This window comes from Varroa destructor, unplaced genomic scaffold, assembly GCF_002443255.2.
Source record: "Varroa destructor unplaced genomic scaffold, Vdes_3.0 BEIS01000003.1, whole genome shotgun sequence".
Lineage (NCBI taxonomy): Eukaryota > Metazoa > Arthropoda > Arachnida > Mesostigmata > Varroidae > Varroa > Varroa destructor.
In genome coordinates, this window is record NW_019211456.1 from 43959902 (window position 1) to 43979382 (window position 19481).

The 19481-nt window shown below is 38.1% G+C and overlaps 3 protein-coding genes across 5 annotated transcripts in view; 2 read left to right on the plus strand and 1 right to left on the minus strand.

The window, feature by feature from the left end:
* Nucleotides 1–5022, plus strand: part of Syp (synaptotagmin binding cytoplasmic RNA interacting protein) — a 22971-nt gene extending 17949 nt beyond the window's left edge. For both annotated transcript variants that reach the window (XM_022799680.2, XM_022799681.2), the window contains one exon: nucleotides 4586–5022. Coding sequence is in view for 1 of the 2 variants with exons in the window: in XM_022799681.2 (XP_022655416.1) it covers nucleotides 4586–4638 (53 nt within the window). In the remaining variant the exon portion in view is untranslated. The remainder of the gene's footprint in view (nucleotides 1–4585) is intronic.
* Nucleotides 5023–9704: 4682 nt separating this feature from the next.
* LOC111247529 (methylthioribulose-1-phosphate dehydratase) lies at nucleotides 9705–13414 on the minus strand. 2 transcript variants are annotated; one of them, XM_022798556.2, is made up of 5 exons: nucleotides 13278–13414; nucleotides 11841–11941; nucleotides 11086–11168; nucleotides 10604–10782; nucleotides 9705–10337 (listed from the first exon to the last, which is right to left on the minus strand). In XM_022798556.2, exons 1-5 carry the CDS (start codon nucleotides 13287–13289, stop codon nucleotides 10050–10052), a joined length of 663 nt encoding a protein of 220 aa, XP_022654291.1. In that variant the 5' UTR covers nucleotides 13290–13414; the 3' UTR covers nucleotides 9705–10049. The 2 variants fall into 2 exon arrangements, with proteins under 2 accessions (XP_022654291.1, XP_022654290.1); XM_022798555.2 differs by lacking the exon at nucleotides 13278–13414 and adding an exon at nucleotides 12944–13159.
* A 450-nt stretch (nucleotides 13415–13864) lies between these two features.
* On the plus strand, nucleotides 13865–18455 carry LOC111247528 (parafibromin-like). The gene is made up of 9 exons (XM_022798554.2): nucleotides 13865–14132; nucleotides 14830–14932; nucleotides 15181–15326; nucleotides 15540–15744; nucleotides 15948–16272; nucleotides 16532–16802; nucleotides 17034–17136; nucleotides 17295–17424; nucleotides 17810–18455. Exons 1-9 carry the CDS (start codon nucleotides 14002–14004, stop codon nucleotides 17986–17988), a joined length of 1593 nt encoding a protein of 530 aa, XP_022654289.1. The 5' UTR covers nucleotides 13865–14001; the 3' UTR covers nucleotides 17989–18455.
* Nucleotides 18456–19481: the final 1026 nt, after the last annotated feature.

The following is a 19481-nucleotide window of genomic DNA, read 5'->3' on the forward strand; positions in this document are numbered from 1 at the left end:
GTATATATATATATATATAAAATATATATATATAACACGCCGACGTGGACGAATATGGTGATGATGGTAACGATGATAAAAACCATATAAATACTGTGTCCCTATAATGATGGCACGACTCCTTTCACGAAGGAAAAATAATATTAAAGAAGCTGAAAGTGGAACAGGAGTTTAAATAGATGCACAGATAATACGAAGAGGCTATAAATGATAGAAAGAAATGATATATTGCGTATGTTAGACAATAGAGAAAGACAGATGGAAATATATATGGTAGTATTGACAATAACAGAGACATGAGCGCGAGAGGTGCAGAGAGACTGGAAACGTCGATTTTAATTGTTATAAAGACCAATGGTGCGTGATGGCGCCGAGACCCTTGGGAGGGTACGTTGTCAGACATGTACGAAAGCCGAACGAAAAAACAAAATTGAGTGAAGTTGTCGCAGAGTCAGAGTCTATACATTTCACGTTGAAGCTTGAACGCTGATGCGGGAAGCTGGTTGGTTTGACCCTGTCGGTAATCATACGATTGATCATTAGTAAGTAAAGTATATTAACGGTAATAATTCGTACTATAGAAAAACAATGGTGAAACTGTGACCGCATATGAGAGAAAAGAGCGAAACATCGAATTATCATCATACCAAGATTCATCCGTTGACGACAGATGGACAACGGGCGCCCCGGGGCAACCCGCAACAACTACGAGACAAACTCAACAACTTCGACAACAACATCAAGATAACATATAAATATGAACAACAACAACAACAACAAAAAACAAGAACATTTGCATCTACCGCTACAAGCACAAACATCAATTTATATATTATTGGCCTGCTACTACCTGAATATATTCGATCATATTTTACCCGATCTCCTATTGGTTTTATTTCTGCTTATTAAATACGTACAACATTTTGTCTTGTGTACGCCCATACATATTCTGTAACCTTGTATTTAGCGATAGGAATGATAGAGAAAGGTGGGAGATACGGGTGTTCTAATAATAAGTCCAAATTGGTAAGGGCTCGCGTTGTTGGCATTGACAACAGCTGATCAGCAAAAAATGATGTGAACTAGTTTAGGGTAAGGTAATCAAAACTGACATACGAAAATGTGGTCGGCGTCTCAAAATGTTTAATAGTCATACAGATAATAGAAGTAATATTGCATAAAATTGATAAAAGATAGTCGGATCGACGTTATTTAATATTGGTCGATGGATCGTACGATTAATTAGAGCAGAATATAATGAGATTCTAATATAAGAGAAATATCAGATAATTGTTTGGCTGCTAAATAATGGCCAATTTTACTAGCGCAAATTAAGCCGTACCATAAATCGCGCGTAATTGCACCTGTGTGAATTTAGTTGAACTTCCAGTTCGATTTGCGGACGATCTGCAAGATGGGTGTTTTTTTTTCGATACAGATGGAATACTCGGAAAAAATGCGCGTCTGTAACTAACTATGCTTCAAATTAATGGACAGAAACATAGGAAAACACAGGAAAAGCATAAACCCCTTTTACTTCATCGGGTCTGAACAAATTAATTGGTGACTTACTTGAAAAGCTCGCAACTGCGCGATCGATTTAGTCTATGACTTACGATTAAACCCTTTGGTTGTCAATCACTACGATGAAATATCTAGTTATAGTAGCCTAAGAAAGCAGGCGAAGTGTTGATGAGCTTCGCAATGCATTGGAGCGTCGATTTGGTCAGTTCGAACGTTGCAAGCCCTAGAGATTGCTTGTGAATGTGGACCAATATTAAAGTTGATTATGACGAAGCGTTTAATAATAAAAATATGCTGATATCACAGGTAGCCAATGAGTGGCGTAGGGGAATCTACCTCCAACAGAGAAGCATGTTAATTCCCGCTGACAATGGATCCTAACTGGGCCATATTTGATATATACATTTACTTTAATATGAGATGTATGTATGTAGATTTCGAACGAGCATGATTAGATCATTGCAACGCAGCCTTTCGTGCAAGCGTATCGGACTTACACCTGTCAAAACTGCGTGCATTAGGGAATCTTTGGTAGTAGAATACAGCAGTACTGCACGACTTATGCCTGTACTCCAGCCAAATTCGTCACACTTATAATCATCTACAGCTTAATTCTAGCAGAGACCTAATAACAGGAATAAAGCATTGGTTATATTGTATAACCTTTGTCCTATTCGGGTTCTACATACATCGCTTGTACTGATCTCGATTAACGTGTGTTCATGTGTGTAGCTGGACTGGCGATTACGTACCATTCTGACTCGATCTGCTCAGCTTGTTAGTCCCTCAGCAACGATACCAGGATTAAAGTTGATCAACTATTATATTTCAACCAGCAGAAAACCTTTCGAGATTTTGGGTTATTAATTAAAAAAAGGATCGACTGCAGATTAAAGTCGTTTTGAATATACCTAAACGACACGACGTGAGTGTGCGAGTGTACGTATGCCTATCGCCGATTCGACAAGCGTCAGACTGCTGTAAATGATCCGCGGCTTCGCGTCAGAACACAAGCGAAAGTTTAGGTCTTGTCTGATGTTCTGGTATGGCTGTGACCAAAATCAAGCTTTCTTCTAACGGCGAGCATTGAAACACGGTTATTACGCCGGTTATTTATTTCTGTGTAACATACACTTACTGCGTGCACGAGACAAGCAGTGTTTGGGAAGGCAGGATTCTTTTAATGCGCGTAATTAGAATGATCGAAGACAAAAAGGTCGGTCAATTACTACAAGCAAAGCAATGAGCACGTTTAGCCCCCCCCCCCTAAAATTGCATGGCTGTTATTCTCTCAAGGCGTGTCAAGGTAAAACCTTGTGAATTTGAGCACGAAAATTGCGCTACGGAGAATATACCTATCAGTCTACCCATTTACTAAAACATACATGCATATATATAGATATATATATATATATATATATATAATAATCAAACAAAATTATACCATTATCAATTAACCAGAACCATGTGAAAAATGCGGACGTGATCAGCCCAACTGAAAAAAGATCGCTAGAACTTAACAAGGCCTGCTTCGGGATCTTGGCGAAGCCAATAGTCGAGTGACACCAAACGAAGGCGTCAGTTACAAACATTAAAGAAGAATAACGAGCAGTCTACAGATGCCTCCTAGTACGGGGTATTTTTGTATTCGGGAGCATACTGTCAATGCCATATTCTAGTGGGCTGAAAGCGTTTGTATTATATTATAGTTTTATTAAATGATTAACGTATTGTATCTTGCATCCATATTTATAATTCTTAATGTTCGTTGAGGCTACTGACACAATTATGACATCGTAGTAAGACATTTACCCATTTATCTTCAATGGCTGCCCTTATTAGCGAAAAAGATGAGTCAATTGACCTACGTTGAAGTGGGAAAAACGGCACCCAGAGCAGCAATCATAAGAGTAACGGAAGCATCGGACGCAATACTCGTAAATATTTGTTTATAGAAATATTCCATGAAATTTCATGATTTATTGTACGACGACAACGACACGTTTACACACGACTGACATCCATGACTTCACTATAAGTACGCTCACCATGTTGCATCAATGGATAACGATCAGTAAAATGGTGAATCTAACGGTTTCTCACGACATGTAGGCTTTGATATGGACGAGTTGTTTGATACGTTATGCGCCCTATACAGTGTGTAAAATACAGAACTCTTACACAGCTCGAACAAAACCGGAAAAGTGTCATTTTTCTGATTTGCAACAAAAACTTGAACAAAAATCAAGTAGAACACAAATCATGTCAGAAGCAAGTTGTCAGACCAATTAGAACAAGTGAATTTCGTCGAGTAAAATCATGATTAGTATACTAATAGCATAAAAAGCCGTCAGACGAATATTTTATTTACAATAGCAAGTAACGCGGGTATACAAAAAGGTATAGCGCAGCGTTCTGACATAGCGACACGCCTACTTTCGGCAAGCGGGACGGCAGCGCTTAAAATTTTATTAATCGCATTGGTATTGAGCATAAGAGATGCAAGTAATGTCAAAACAGCAAAATTTCCATAGTAGCAAAAGACCTAATCTATAAATTTACATTACCATTATTACTACTATACTACCATCCTTAATATTATAAATGCTAAGGTTATAATTTAACATATAGTTATGAATATGCGCTTATCACAATTATAATTATTAGTACTATTATGAATAATTAGTATCATGAATATTGTAAACCAATGGTGATTATATCTATCTATCGCATTTAGCCAAACCTATATCAAGAATAACGATATACGATATAAGAATCCCTGACACTGATCATAATATTGATAACCCGATACGTTTACGCTGAGCAAAGCTAAAATAACGACGTATAATAATAACGTTTAGAGGGAAGACATAATAGTTATATTGTACACCCAAAAAAAAAAAAGAAAAGGAACTGAGATGAAAATTCTATTTACCCTGTGCTATAACACACCGATCCGTACATACAACCTTATGTGAATGTATATTCCCCACCTACGGCCGTTAACGTAAGGCAGAGGCAAATTATACAACTAATAAAAATGATGCTTAAAAATTTACAGAACATAAAAAATGGTGGACGAAAATGAGATCGTTTCTGGAAAAGGCGCCGTGACAAGATCGATGGTGTTGCCAGTTGCCCTAGGGACACCTGTGGTTTATGCTTTCCTTTGAAAATGTGGTAATAAACTTATCAGATGGAAGGGAAAATATATCGATCTTGAATCTTCCATCTGAAAGTTTGCGAAGGGCGACCGAAGTTTGTACACTCTTCATACGGGCAGGCGAACTCTTTCTGCCAAACAGAAGAAATACGAAATGTGAAACAGGGCAAAAACTGATGCAGTTGAGAGAGCGAACGTCAAACAGAGAATGCGCCCTGTTGACAACCATGACAAGCCTTGCCGGCGCTTGATATTTCTGTGTATAAATAAAGATGGCTATTGTGTGCTCATAATAAAATATCATCTTGCAAAAAAAATGACAAAAATTAACTATATACGACCATGTGTGTTCATTTTTTAAATCAGGGAGGGTTAAACGTTAGATACTAATTATGTTAATATTTATTATTCACACCTGCTGTTAGGCAGACCGTGCATAGTGCTTGAAAATATAAACGTAAAACTTGAAATATAGTCGTAATCATAGAAACATGATATCGAAACACGATATAGGCACGATCCGTAATATAAGTCGAATTCATTGTGGCATTGCGTGAAGTTGGCGCGATGACCTGAACACCAAGCCCCTTGACTAGGGATTGCTTTTCAAATTCCATCAAGTACAATACTACATAACCTATGTGAATAAAGAAAGTTAGCGTTATGTATAGTAAAATATATTTGAGTATGCATGTGTAGCCATGAAAACGACAGGAGCCTCAGTTAGGATTCAAATACGTACACTGCATAGAAGTCTTTTCGTAGATAACTGTCACATGATCAGTGATAAGCGGTTTTCCATTGTCACGTTCGAACAAATTGCTGTTTAATAATATCTATTACACTGTTCTTCTCATCTGGTACGTATATACACATTTTATTTGGTTGATGAAAATTCGAAAAGACACATAGTTTATGGCAACGCCAACATTGATTATCGCGATTTCAGCGGATCCTTGACCTCCATACGTTGCTTCATATAGCTCTCTGTTTCGAGTCTTATGTCCAGTATCGCCGTTTGGCACATCACCAAATGGTGGCTCCCGAAACTAAACGAGGTTAGCAACCAACTACGTTACCCATTCAGCTATCATCAAGGTGATAAACTTATGTCTACATTCGTAGAATCCACTTTTTTTTGCTCTCCCACGATATAAAGCATTTTTCAAAAACAAAATCCAGCGATAAGTCCTATATGAACAGCGATATTTTTGCGAGGAGGTGACAAAGTTAGGGTAGCCTTGTGCCGTGCGCTGTACACGTGTAAGAGACTCAAAACATCATTGAGATTATTTAGTTGCAACTTCAAAAAAACGAAGTCTTCTATGCAGTGAGCTGGGATCTAATGTACTTTAAGGTAAAATAATTTAAAGCTGGTAGCGACTGAAGGAAGATGGGTATTACTGATAGCAGATACCTCTGCTATTGTTTTTTTGCAGCTCTCCGTGACTTTCACCATTGAGCGAAAGAAGTGGTCTAATGTAGGGAGATTGTTTACGTAGGCGAGGGGCAATCCCGCAAGAGGCAGCGCGTCTTAAAAGGCGCTCTCCCCTCCTTTCCTAGAGTTCATTATCTCTGTCTTTGTCAAACTCAAGGTTAAGTCGAGCATTACGGACATTATGTGCAGTCTAGCTGACGCTTGATGGATTGAGAAAACCTGCTACCACAGTTAATTAGGTCATCAGCATAGGTTATTTTCATAAGGTTCCTGGGCCCTCGGGCCCTTGCTGATAGATCCCTCAAAAGTTTACGGAGCAATTGAAGGCTTAAGTTACACCCTTGCGCGAGTACGGCGGCTTGACGGAAGCGTGAAAGGTTATCAGTTTGTTTTTAAAGGATAACCATTATAATGGCTAAAGATTTTTGTGGGACCCTTTTTGTTGTCAAGAGTCTCAGAAAGACGCCGCTTGACGCCGAATCGAAGGTTCCCTTAAGCCTCGGCGAAGACGGCAAATAGTGGCAGCGCCGGCTGGTAGAGCTTTACACGCTATTTTGATTGACCGGTCACGTGAAAAGTTGTAGTGCTCCTTCGGAATGACGCTAGCGATTTCTAGAAATCGACTTAATCGTTTCATTACTAGGGAGGTTAGCAGTTTGTAGTACATACTTTTCTAATAACTACAGCAAGACGTTGGCAACAGGTTAGAGCTTCTTTTAGCTTGAGAGATGATTAGAAGCACGGCGGCTGGTCACTGGGCGTTTAGGGCGCCTTTTCAAAGGCACTCGTTAAACAGCGCCATCTAGCAAGGGGGTAAATCCATTCTTCAGGTGCTCGTTCCTTATTTGATTTGGACTTTGTACTTTATCAGGATAAACCTCCAAGAGCTTGTACATAAATGACCCTGGACAATGTTCGTCATTGAAATGTCAGGCTGATCGGGCACGAAGTCGCGGTCCATCGGGAAAGCTATTTGTATGGCCATCGCTCAGCTCCTCAAACCAAGTTTATTTCTTGCTGTTTGAAATGACTCCATCGTTTCAAGGCGTAGTTCTTCCTTCCAGGCAGTCTTCAGGTGGGATACGGAAAATTTCATTCTGGAATATAACCCCGCAATGAGCTTGCATTCATTCTAGGTTCCCCTAAGAAGGCAAAAGAGTGCATTAAAACATGCGCGGTTATGATTTCTAGCACGATAAAATTGAATGAACCGTTATAGGACACCAATCAGTTGCCACGCGTAGTTTTCGAAGCTAATGGAATCCGCCTTAGGTAGCATTTCGTCAACAAGCTCATTCAGGATTTCTAGGTTCAAGCGTCGCAAGCGGGGCTTTTTCTCTTTGCGAAAATGAAGATGAGCAGCACCTTAATGCCAATGGCGACGAAGACGTTAGCACCGAATTAAGGCTCCGTTCTGAATTAATAAGTCTCACGGAGAAAGTTTAGCATACGCTTGCCGTAAAGCGTCAGTGATCGAGATTTCGTTGTAACCTACATAGGTCTGTATATGGAAGGTTTACAATTCAGCAGCAAAAATCGGTTAAGGTATGGCATAAGATTAGCCGTTGAGAACGATGGAAATTATGAGCTGTACAGCATGCAGTTCGTTTAGCAGTTCGTTGACAAAAATAGACATCGATTTGTTTTACGGCAAACGCATTTAAGCTACTCCTACTACAGACTCATTATCAGATCCATGCAGGACAACTACAAGTGGCTGAAGATCATCCACCTAGTAATTGACTTCACAACTGAAGTGTTCTGTAAACCTGCAAAACAGAATAGTTGTCCTACAGCTTGAATATGGTTGTGACTTACGTCTCAGTCAGCATAAACTGGTTTGTCTTCAAGTGTTCAAGGTGTGAAAAGCAACAGCGCTTCCGTGCTCTTAGAACTTCACTGAGCGAATTTTAGTGTATCGAGGATTTCTGGCTTTATTGGATGCGTGCTTCGAGATAATATGGACAATGGATATAACACAATAGTGCAAGCATTGGCACGAACTTTACATGACAATTTGACAGAGCAAACATTGAATCAGAAAGCATCATCGATTTTTTTATGCAATAACTCTAAAATGTATTTGTAAAATAATTGTCGTAGTTCTTACCGATTACTCATATGTATATATAGGTCTTTTTTGTTTTGAGAACCACCGAATGGGGCGTTGTTTGCTATTTTTGATAGCGCGTATATATTTTTATACCATATGAGAAGTCAAATGCTTGTCAACTAAAAAGATTGAGCTTAGACTCAAAAAATAAATGATAGCTTGACTGAGCAAAATTAGGGCCTATAGTGAGAGGAATGATTTAAACTCTCGGATAAGAGCCATTACTTTTTTTTTATAGGGCTACAAGATGAGTGTAGTTATTCGTTGCATCATTTTTTCATTCATTGGGATGCCTTGTAATTAAGGTTTATTTCCAACTGACCGCGTTTTTTACAATCCTGTATGCGACGACCATCCTCAGATCACACCATTATTCTCACAAGCTTACTTAACTCGGATTACAAAATTCTAATCGCTCCAGACTCACTTCACCGAATTCTTAAAAAAACTAATTATATCCCAATGCACACTAGTCCAAACGGCGGTAGTTTGGCTCATGAGGTACCCAAACATCAGAGTTTAAGATGTTTCTTTAAATAGAAGCGGTTACAAAACATTCTTAAGAATAATGGACGATGTCATTCTATCGTTAATATAGATTTCCCTACGCAAGCATCAGTTTGGCTTATCTTGGAATTTGTTCCTGATCATTCTAGTCGTTTCCGATTGTAAAGCTCAAGGTATCGCTTCTTGAGAGGACCACTCTACTTATTCACTGTGCGTTCGACAACTTCCAAATCTAACACATACAACATAAGTTAATGATCAATTCAAACTTTTTCACTTCATTAAATAAGAAAACATTATATCCCAAAAATAATCGCCTTCTTTATTTCCTTCCGAACACGATTCTGCAGTTCGGATTCGAGCAAATTCAGCGTCCACGGGTGTCATTTCGGCAATTACTTTAGGTGTATCCAAACTACATAAAACCTTCTGGCCGTGAACTCAATGAAAAAAAAATTCTGAAAGACAGAAGTTAGAGGAAATACATGAAACTAAAGTTTGGAATGATCAATATAGTTGAGATAAAAAAAAAACAAGAAACAAACAAAAGCAAAAAAACATAGCTCTTATTGCTTTAGCAAAACTACTTAAATTTAGATTTTCGATAGAAACAAGTACTATATGATAGATGTTTTGTTCGTGCATATTTGCAGATTTTGTTCTTCTTGGTATTGCTAAAAAGGTTGTAGGGACACAGGTTGGTATGCAGAAAAGAAAGGGAAACAGATACTGAATGTATGTCTAATTCTCATATCAAATGGGTACATTCAAATACCAATGGACTCGCTAGATACATCCTAAGAATTATTACCGTGTGTGTTAACAAGCTAAATCAAGCAGTGCGTTCTTCAGTATCTTACTCCTAAGTTGGTAGGTAGTCATCCATGGGTGTTACGCATGTCAGTTCTCTTTTATTACGTATTCTATTAAATAAGCTAGGCAGTCATCACACGAATAGGTAGTCAAAACGACAGAACTTTATAAATCAACGTGATATTTATTTAGGGTTGTTTACGTGAAAATATAAATTTTAACTTTCAATACAAATTTCTAATACTGTCTTGTTTGCAGTACGTTTTTTATTCATCTTGAAGCTTAAGTAATGTAGGTTTACGATGTAATGGAATACCTTACTAATGAAATTTTCCTCATTGCCTATAACAAGAGGTAGCGTTGCATTCAAATTGACCTCTTGTTTTTTAGGTTCATATCATTTACCCGGTGTTCAATTATATCAGCCACTCAGATATTTCCCAAAACAGGCGTGACCGAAATTTTCATTAGCTAGAGTAATGTCTCTTCAGCTATTCATTAGGAGGGATGGTCGGGTCGATACCAGCCAACTTCGACTGTACCGCGACTTCACATAGATAGTCAAGGCATTCCGCTTGTGTCTTTGCTCGCTGCCAGGTTTCTCCCCATATATATGCTCCATGTCGGCGAACAAGTACAGCCGGCGTTTGAGGATGTTGGCGCATCGCCTCAGCCATCGATTGTTCAAGATCTTTCTCAAAGCAGGTGTTCTCGATGATAGGAATCACCAAACGCTCATCGTAACGGTAAGCTGTCGACGTCCCATCCTTACGAAGTCCCTATCGAGAAAAATGAAACACTTGTGGATTTTAGATTACATATGCTAACAGTCAAAAATGATTTTAGAAAATATTTTAGCTTCATACGTTTGTCCATTTTTTTGCTTAATTTTTTGCGTGTTACATTAAATGTTACATCAAAAATAGCACATATATATTTGTTGAAAGTATGCTTTGATCTCTTCGATACTCCAAGCCCATTCGAAACAATGGCCAAGCTAACGGTACTTATTAATTATTATTATTTATGAACTCATTGTGTTTACCTTTATCATTTCAAAATGAGTTACAACAAACTCCTTTCCTGGGTATAAAAGTGTGGCCATAACGGTATGTTTCGAGTGCGAATGGATTACTGCGCCTGCGTTACGCATACGATACGCATTCATGAAGAGGGGCCCACATTCAGACTGTTTTAGCCCCTTCGGTGCATATAGAACGTCGCCTAAAAAGGGTAGCATTTTCAAACAAAGATGCATGTTACGTTATACTAATTTGACATTCTGCACGGCTCCTTGCTCAAAGTATGAATGCTCTAGAATACGTGCTCCAGTCTGGCTGGACTAAATTGAGTGTTACAGTATCCTCTAAAAAGCATGGACTAAGAAGCATTGATTAATATGCATAGCTAATTATTACAAAATCGTTCGGACATCTTGAACTTGAAGCATCAACTAAATCAGGATTACACACACATGCACCCTAATGTTCTTTTTTACATACGATACATGAAACGATAGAATATTACCTGAACGCATATTCGACACGAATATGTCTTCAGTTTGTACCCGTTCCTTTTGAACACCTGACGGCGCCATATAGACAATATCTCTAAAATAAACCCGTAACATAAAATTTAAGTTTCTATTTAATTGTTGCATTTAGTACATATAATGCCGTAAGCTAAACATCACTGCTTAGCTCATAATCACGTTCAATGATACTTCAGGCCAAAATCCGAATCAAGTAAATGCAACCTTCCACTGCCTTTCTACTGCAGCTTAAAATATTGTGTCCTACTTTGTTACTCTGCCCCGTGCAACATATCTGCTATAAGTTCCAACAGAACGTAATTCTGCTTAACGCTCGAATTTGTTTAGTTCTATTCAACTTGGTCATTTTCGTAATTTTTGATGAGTTAAAACCATAAAAATGAAAACAAGCGGTAAATCAGAAAAAATATATGGGGTTATCTTTGGCCTATCATTATTATCTTTTTTCTGTATAAAAGGTACATGTAGTGCAGTCTGCAGATCGTAGCGAGCAGCTTTTACTATAGAATGGCCCGCTACGAGTTATTTGTTCCGTTTTAACGTCGTTAAGATGTTTCAGCACATATCGATGCGCAATCGTCAGGTCGATTCATTACTCAAATTTGTAACGAAATAGGTATTTTGTAAGGGGAATATTAACAGAGGAAGTATTGGAAGTTATATAATATTATGCAGGTGCTGCGGTAGTTTACGTCGTAATCATTTTGCTGTGCTGTGCCGGAATACGCACCCCTGCCGAAGAGAAATACCGCCTCCTGTGCCTGTGACCCATCCAAGATGATAAAATTGTCTGCACAGCTCAGGAATCAATTCACGTGGGTCTTCGCTAAACTGAAATCGAGACAATTGGTGGACGCTAACTCCTTGATAATTGAAGTCTTATAGTTTTTGTTCTAATTAATCTAATACAGCGCAAATATCATTGCACTCGCTACGCGTTTATTCACAATTCTAAGCAGCTCTTCACAGCCTCTACCGCCAGTTGGTCATTCATGGAGGTATTGAAGCTTGTCACAAGCCAAAAATCAGTCGTTGTTTTGTCCGTCTAGGCGCTTATATATGCAATTTACGATTAAAGTCCCGACGATCACACTACTGCATGAGCTTAACGCGAGCTTTCCTAAATCCATATGTGGTGTAGCTTGGCGACTATTATATTGCCCATGTTCTCTGCGCTGGCGATTAACGACCCAATAATTCAACTTTTATATTTAGGATTCTTTCAATTCACTAATTAGAAATACCCACTAAGTGTTACTTTTTATGTCCTCAATAGCTTAACCGTGAAATATACTTATAAGGACAATTTTCAAACACAACTTCAGTGTTTCACTTCTATGATCTAATGCGCGTCTACAGTGAGATTATAACTTCTACAGAACCAGAAATACCATAACCAAAATAATACAAAACTCAAAACATTTATTAGAGAACATGGGAACTTAGTGAAATACATATCTTTCAACTATCCAGAAACTTGTTTCTCTAAGTTCCCTTGTCTAAAGCGAGGAGCCGTTAAAACTTTTAAGAAACTATCTATAATTTTTTCTAATTTTGACCTAATAAATGTGTTGAGTTTTTGTGCTAATCTGGTCATGATATTTCTGATTCTGTAGAAGTTATAATTTCACAGTAATCGGTTATATTGTATATATATACTGGTTACAATTCAAATATAGCGTATTTTATTGCCTACTGCAGCTGATATGAATGTATTAACAATACTTGACTAACTGAGGTAATAATAAATGTTGCTGTAGACCTTTTCTTATCATAACAAGCTATTAACAAGGTAACCAGAACCTGGGTTTCTAGTTGTTTTCCGATACAAACCTCTTTCGGCGGTGTATCTGCCATCTCGATCACTATTTGTCTACACAAATCAATTGAAAACAGAAAAGTTTTTGCCAAGCCAATCGTTTGAACGGATTGTAACACTAAACTGGACCTAATTAGGTTTTATCTTTCCGACCTTGAACCAAGTCGACTGCTCTTGAGATAACTCGAAACACGACGGCGAATCGGTGGGCGCTACCTAATAATATAGCGAGCCCTAAAAAAGACTAAGCAAAATAAAATGAGAACGTTTAAAGACTATTAAAAAAAAAAAAAAAAGCTTACTTGGACCAAAAACTGTCTAAGTACGGTACGATTATTAGAATCCTACCTTAAATCGCATGTGTGCGCGTGAATGCGCGATACACCCGAAATATATAGATGTCCTACAAATATCTAGTGCCGGTAAAAAGGCACCATTTGTTTGCTATTGCGGTACATTTCTATTTCTCAAACCATTGCAAATTTTGTTTGAACTATGACAATATTTTATTTTTTGATTAACATGACTGTATTTATTATTTCCTTAGGTCGTTACAAATTAGATCTGAAAAGAAAAAAGCAGAGCTATAACGCACTCTGTTTCAAAATAGTCCCTTTTTTTTGCCCTCTGGGGCGCTGGCTTTATGGTAGAAACGTACCAGGCGCTGTGAGATACTTTTAAAATTCGGAGCTGTACTTTAGGCAGTGTTACATTGACTCATAGCATCGAAGTATCTGTCGTTGCTATGAAAGTATCGTTTTTTCTTAGCGTGAGTCTCTATTAATAGAGACACCTAGAAACGATAATGCCTAACAGGCTGGTTAGATAACGTAAACTACGGAAGACACATACTTTGCACCATCGTCCGACGCATTAGCACAGACTAGCTCTCGGATCCTCCAAAGCTTCTACGTTTTGCTTCTTCAAAGGTGTCTGCTAGCGACTTTTTGTTTTGTTCTTTCGATGTTCTGGGTGTGTTGCCGAGAGTATGAGCGCATCGAGGGGAGCCATGACTGAAGGTGTTCTATGTTGAGTTGTTGATGAAGTGAAGTGATTAAAAACCGTCCCCATTATGGCAGATCCGTTAAGTTTACTGCGTCAGTATAATGTGAGCAACAAGCCAATTCACGAGGAGGACGACAAAATCATCTTCGGAGAATACGCGTGGCCGAAAAATGTTAAAACTAACTACGTCGTATACGGGTAAATTGTTGTGGAGGTGATAGAGCTCTACGAATATAAAACATATTTGTGATATTTGATTGTTCAATGTTAAAGTGGCAGAAAGGTATGGAAACGCTGGTTCGAGAGGTATTTACCAAATACGCACCATAGTCCAGTCGCTAAAATCTAACAGCGATTTCAGGCTGGTTAATTGTTTGTCTAAGTGTTCAGTGTATATGTTGATTACACCATATTTACGTATATCGTGTATCGTCTACAATGTTCAATATAATTCCTGTTGTAGTGTTAATAGCCATAGTCAATAGCCTTCAGTGTTATTAAGCCTATAGCAATTAAATGGATTGAAAAAGATAGGCCAGTAGACGTTTTAAGATTATGTTTGCTATACGGGATGCTTATGGTCGACATCAGAATCTAACTTTGTTGTCGACCATTTCGCTGACGGACGGAGCATACCGGCTGTGTTTTTGAGAGCTTCATGATTATGTATATTTGTGTATATATTAAATGTTTTAGTAGTAAAAAAACTTTGCTTTTCTACGGGGATATAGATGCTGCTGTGAGCGGCAAATATGCATTCGTCAGATATTGTCTTGTTTATTATTTTTTGCTATCGAAATGCTTGCAACTCAAATGTGTACTTTGCCCTTGACTGGCAAAAGGCAATCTCAATCGTTTGATGTTGCTTGACCCTCGATGTGATGCTTTCTTACAGAACGGCTAAAGATGGCGCGAAGGAATATTACACCCTGGACACTCTGCTACATTTTTTAAAAAATGTTACGTTGAATCACGCGAATTACGTACGGCAAACTGCGGTAAGTGAACGTAAGACAATGTTGATGATAGAAACTACTGTGACATTTTCTAAGTGAATACTGATAACGCAAGCGTGTCCTAGCTGCTTTTTTTAACTTAAGTCTTTTAAGGCGTGTCACTCATAGCTGCTAAGGTGTGTTATGGGCGTTTGTTATTTATATTATTTATTTAAATATGTTACTTAAAAGAGTTACGAGTGATGAGGATTTAAATTTGTGCATTCCATACTGTTAATGAATGTTCGCAGAACGCTGGTGTTAGTGTCGTACGTCGACCGGACCGAAAAGACATTTTGCAGTACCTCAATGGAGAAACGCAAATCTCGGCCAATATCGACAAATCAGCGCCTCCGGTCATACCGATCACTCTTAAAAGATCAGCTACCGATACCAGGTTGGTAAAATAGAATATCATTCTAACCAATTACAGGGTTATATTTGGAAAAAGGGGAGGGCAGCAGACGGCACTCGATAAATGCCATAGACATTTCTTTTGTTACAAAATTGTTTGTTCTAGTCATACTATATTCCTGTTATATATATATATATATAACAAGAATATATAAGAAAAACGGGTACAAATGTATTTCTGTTTGGTTGCTTTTAGAGGTCAAGATGGGGCCAAGCGACCACGTTTGGAAACTACTGAGGTTCAAAAAGCAAAAGAGCAATTTCAAGCTCGTCTGGATGCATCGAAAGAGGATGCAATCACAACCGAAAACATCTCATCGCTCTCGGATAAGCTTTCAGTCGAAAAAATCGCCGCCATCAAAGCTAAACGTCTGGCCAAAAAAAAAAATACCATTAAAATCGTGAGTAATCATGTCTCCCTTTCGGCTAAGTTCATGTAACATAATTTTTTAAACTGTTACGACATTTTAGTTACTTTTCTTCTTCTTCAAACTATACGCACATATGAGCATAGCAAGTACAAACGTTAACGGTAACAAAAATATAGTGCACAATTTAATATTGCTTGTTTAACTCTGGCATGTTTTATTTTTTGATTGGGTAGGGCGATGACGATCTCGAGCCTATTTCATCCGAGCTCCAGCACATGCTCGATTATGAGAAAGAACATACGACGGTGATCCTGTCGCGGGAACGTGTTTGGCGGAACCGAACGACGATTCTACAGGCAAATGGGAAGAACTTCGCTAAGACCATTTTTCCTATCCTGCAGTCGATCGCTGCTCGGGAACACGGAGGAGGACATCAGCCAACGAACAGACCACTGCTACCTCAGGCAACGCCGCAGAGCGTGGCGGCCGTGCGGCAAATTCCACCTCAACAAACGACGTACAGCAGATATGACCAAGAGCGATTCGAGAAAAGAAAAGGTAAGTTCATTCGATTATATAATATTACATTTCGGCGCTGCTTTTTGAGTTATTTGTGAGCTTCTTCACTGTATTCTTCTTTTTATTGTAAAATATGTGGTACATGTGCGTTTGATATATTATATTGATTATTTTCTTCGTAGTACTCTGGGGCTGAGGCAATGATTAATCTTACTAAGACACGTGATAAAATGTAGAAGTGATCGCTATTTTTTAATTTGAGAACGTGTCTTTGTCTTTAATTTTTTTGTGATTTCAGAAACGGAGGGATTTCAGATCGATACGATGGGTTCGTATCATGGAATGACCTTAAAATCTGTGACGGAGGGCTCACGTCCTCAGCGTCCCTCGATAACACCAGTCAGTGTATCGCCGAGAGTACCACCTGGTAGCCGCAATAGCGTAGGCGGGGGAGCCTCTCCGGGTGTACCGCAGAAACGGGTGTCTAGAACTCCGATAATAATTATACCTGCTGCCACCACCTCACTCATTACGATGTTCAACGCAAAGGACATCCTTGAGGATCTCAAGTGTGTAAAATACACTTTCCTTCCGTTTTACGATGACTTATACGACTTACGATGACAAAAATAATGTGCATTGAAAAAAAACGCTATGTTTAAAGACCCTAGTAATAATGAAAAATACCACCTTTCCTTATTGATATACATGCGATGTGGAAAACACTTTAACAAAATATGATACGAGTTCAGCAAAACAATGTAGCGATTTATTCTCTATTGCGTTTTTTTTTAATGTAGATTCGTCAGCTCGGATGAAAAACGTAAAGCAGGCGTCCGAAGAGAGCAGGCTGTCATTGTTCAACACAGAAGAATTGGGTCAACTCTTACACAGCCGTACAAGGTAAACGCATCTCGAGCGCGATGATTTAGTTAATTTTCAGTTTATTTAATCGTCTATACCGGGTAGGTATGAACAACTAAGGTACGAACCGTTGCCCTTACTACCGCAGTTGTTATGGAAAAGAGTTCGAAAATTAGCATCTGGTATATTTTCTGCAGGTTATCGATGACCCAAGACATCTACGTCCAGAAGATTGGGACCGTGTCGCAGCTGTCTTTGTGCAAGGCCCCACTTGGCAATTTAAAGGATGGCCGTGGGGTGGAAACCCCGTCGAAATCTTTGCACGTAGTACGTTTAGCCTGTCGTTCACCCTATCTAATGCGAATTCGATATGTTTATGTGAATAAATATACGGCTACCTACTCCAGCGAATCTAATATGTATCAAATCATCGCAAAACTTCATTTTGACCTATAGCTACCTACATCTTATTTAAATAGCAGACTACTAAGGTGTTTATCAGAAGCAGAGTTTCTGGATAGGTTCTATTTCACAGACTTGTTTTTTTTGTGTCTTTTACATTTGCCGCCAGTTTGTTGATTACCATTGCAGGGATCCTGTGTCTTTCAGCGGCTGGCTGTCCTAACTGCATCCTATATCTGTACTTAAAATGCACACATTTATGTATTTATTATTATTAATTGTGAGTGTTTCTTGTCTTATGTGATTTCAGTTCGAGCGTTTCACATGAAGTGGGACGAAGAGGCACTTGATACAAATGTTGAGAAATGGTCTGTGACTGTTATCCAACTTTCGAAGTACAAACGCCACCTTGATCGGGCCAATCTCCTTCATTTCTGGGAGATACTCGATAGGAATACACAAAGTGGACATCCGGCAGTCCGACGATAGAGCATACGCTTGTATATGAATAGTCTATATATATATATATATATATATATATATATATATATATATAGCAATAAACATATGAGAGGCTTGTTAATATTCAACTGGCTGCTATTTGAATCGATGCATCTAGCTTACACTCATAAGCAGTTGTAGTTAATCACGCTAAATAGTAAGAGAAAGATAAAAAAAAAGATACAATAATACCTAATAGCGAAGTTTTTCTGACAGCTTTTAAAACCACGTAGTACAGGCTTTTGTAGAGGGCAAAATGCTCATTGTCGCCTCGCTCAAGACAACTCGGTGGGCGAATGAGTGAAGTCGATAAGTTAAGGGTTGAAACCTTTGGCTTTTCAGTCACTGAATTCCTGAGAATTTATCGGATCACTATCTATAAATTCCCATTTATTTTCGCTGTCACATGCTGATGTTGCTCAACAATAAATGGTATGGTTATTCAATGTCACATATATTCTGGTTCGAATTTCTCTTTCTATCAGATAACACTTCTCGGAATTTTTTTAATTATCGTGCCTTTATTATACATTAGGCACTGACTCAATCATCGAAAGTTAAAATATATATATTGGCATAAATTTGGAATGTAATCATTAAACAACCAAATAATTAACGCATGCCTACTCTTTCAATCACATGAAATGAGGTATAAAAAAATAAGTTATTTTTTTAATAGCTTGGCAATGTAAATAGTGCGTAGTACATTTCGAAAACTTGTCGATGCCGTTGCTATCTGTTTCTTAATATGAACATAGAAACTGTCTTCTATATATTTTTAATGAAGTTTATGTCACGCAAACTTAGTTGTAATTGAATATTACAGGAGTAGATACAGATGAGTCCACTAAACAATCACGGGGTTGTATCAAGTCTAAGGATAAAAAAATATTAGTCTAGAGTGAATTCGGAGATTAAGGCCCTCTAAAGCTATTTACAATTTATGTTCGGTAAATGTTACAGGTTCTCCATTGTTTACATCGACCATAAGCCTTATGCTTATGCCTTATGTGCTGTATGCCAGTTGATTTCAAATCCATTTCGAAGTTTATGTAGAGTAAGCATCATCGGTTGTCATAATTTGCTTTTTTGGAGGTATCTTTTATAAGTCTTTTTGCATCTTTTATACAAGTTTATGCAAGTTTCATTGATGCGAACCGCGCAATAGATAATGCCAACTGCAACCACTGGAAGTGAATTTCTTTGCTAAGTACTTCACGCTAAAAAGATGGTTGTTCATGCTAAACGTGCAGTACAGATCGGTGTTTATTAAATGGTATAGCCATTTTTGTAGTTCAACTTGATAACACCTTATGAATCACATATTAGTATTTTTCACACTTTATCTTATCTAGCTCACTGTTACTAACACAACGTCTCTAACATCATATGCCAATAAAAAATTTTTATATACTAGCACTTTCTGAGTTTAGGCTTACAAACTGAAAAATTAAAGGCAATTACAAGTTTTCATTCTCACT

Bases quoted from the DNA above. Each gene is read 5' to 3' on its own strand.
- LOC111247529 (XM_022798555.2), bottom strand. From the start codon at position 12,967: ATGGCAGATACACCGCCGAAAGAG. The intron at 11,942-12,943 runs GTTTGTATCGGA...TCTCGATTTCAG, and splicing joins CAGATACACCGCCGAAAGAG to TTTAGCGAAGACCCACGTGA. The intron at 10,783-11,085 runs GTAATATTCTAT...TACCCTTTTTAG, and splicing joins CGTGTCGAATATGCGTTCAG to GCGACGTTCTATATGCACCG.
- LOC111247528 (XM_022798554.2), top strand. From the start codon at position 14,002: ATGGCAGATCCGTTAAGTTTACTGCGTCAGTATAATGTGAGCAACAAG. The intron at 15,745-15,947 runs GTGAGTAATCAT...TTGATTGGGTAG, and splicing joins AAAAAAATACCATTAAAATC to GGCGATGACGATCTCGAGCC. The intron at 17,425-17,809 runs GTACGTTTAGCC...ATGTGATTTCAG, and splicing joins CGTCGAAATCTTTGCACGTA to TTCGAGCGTTTCACATGAAG.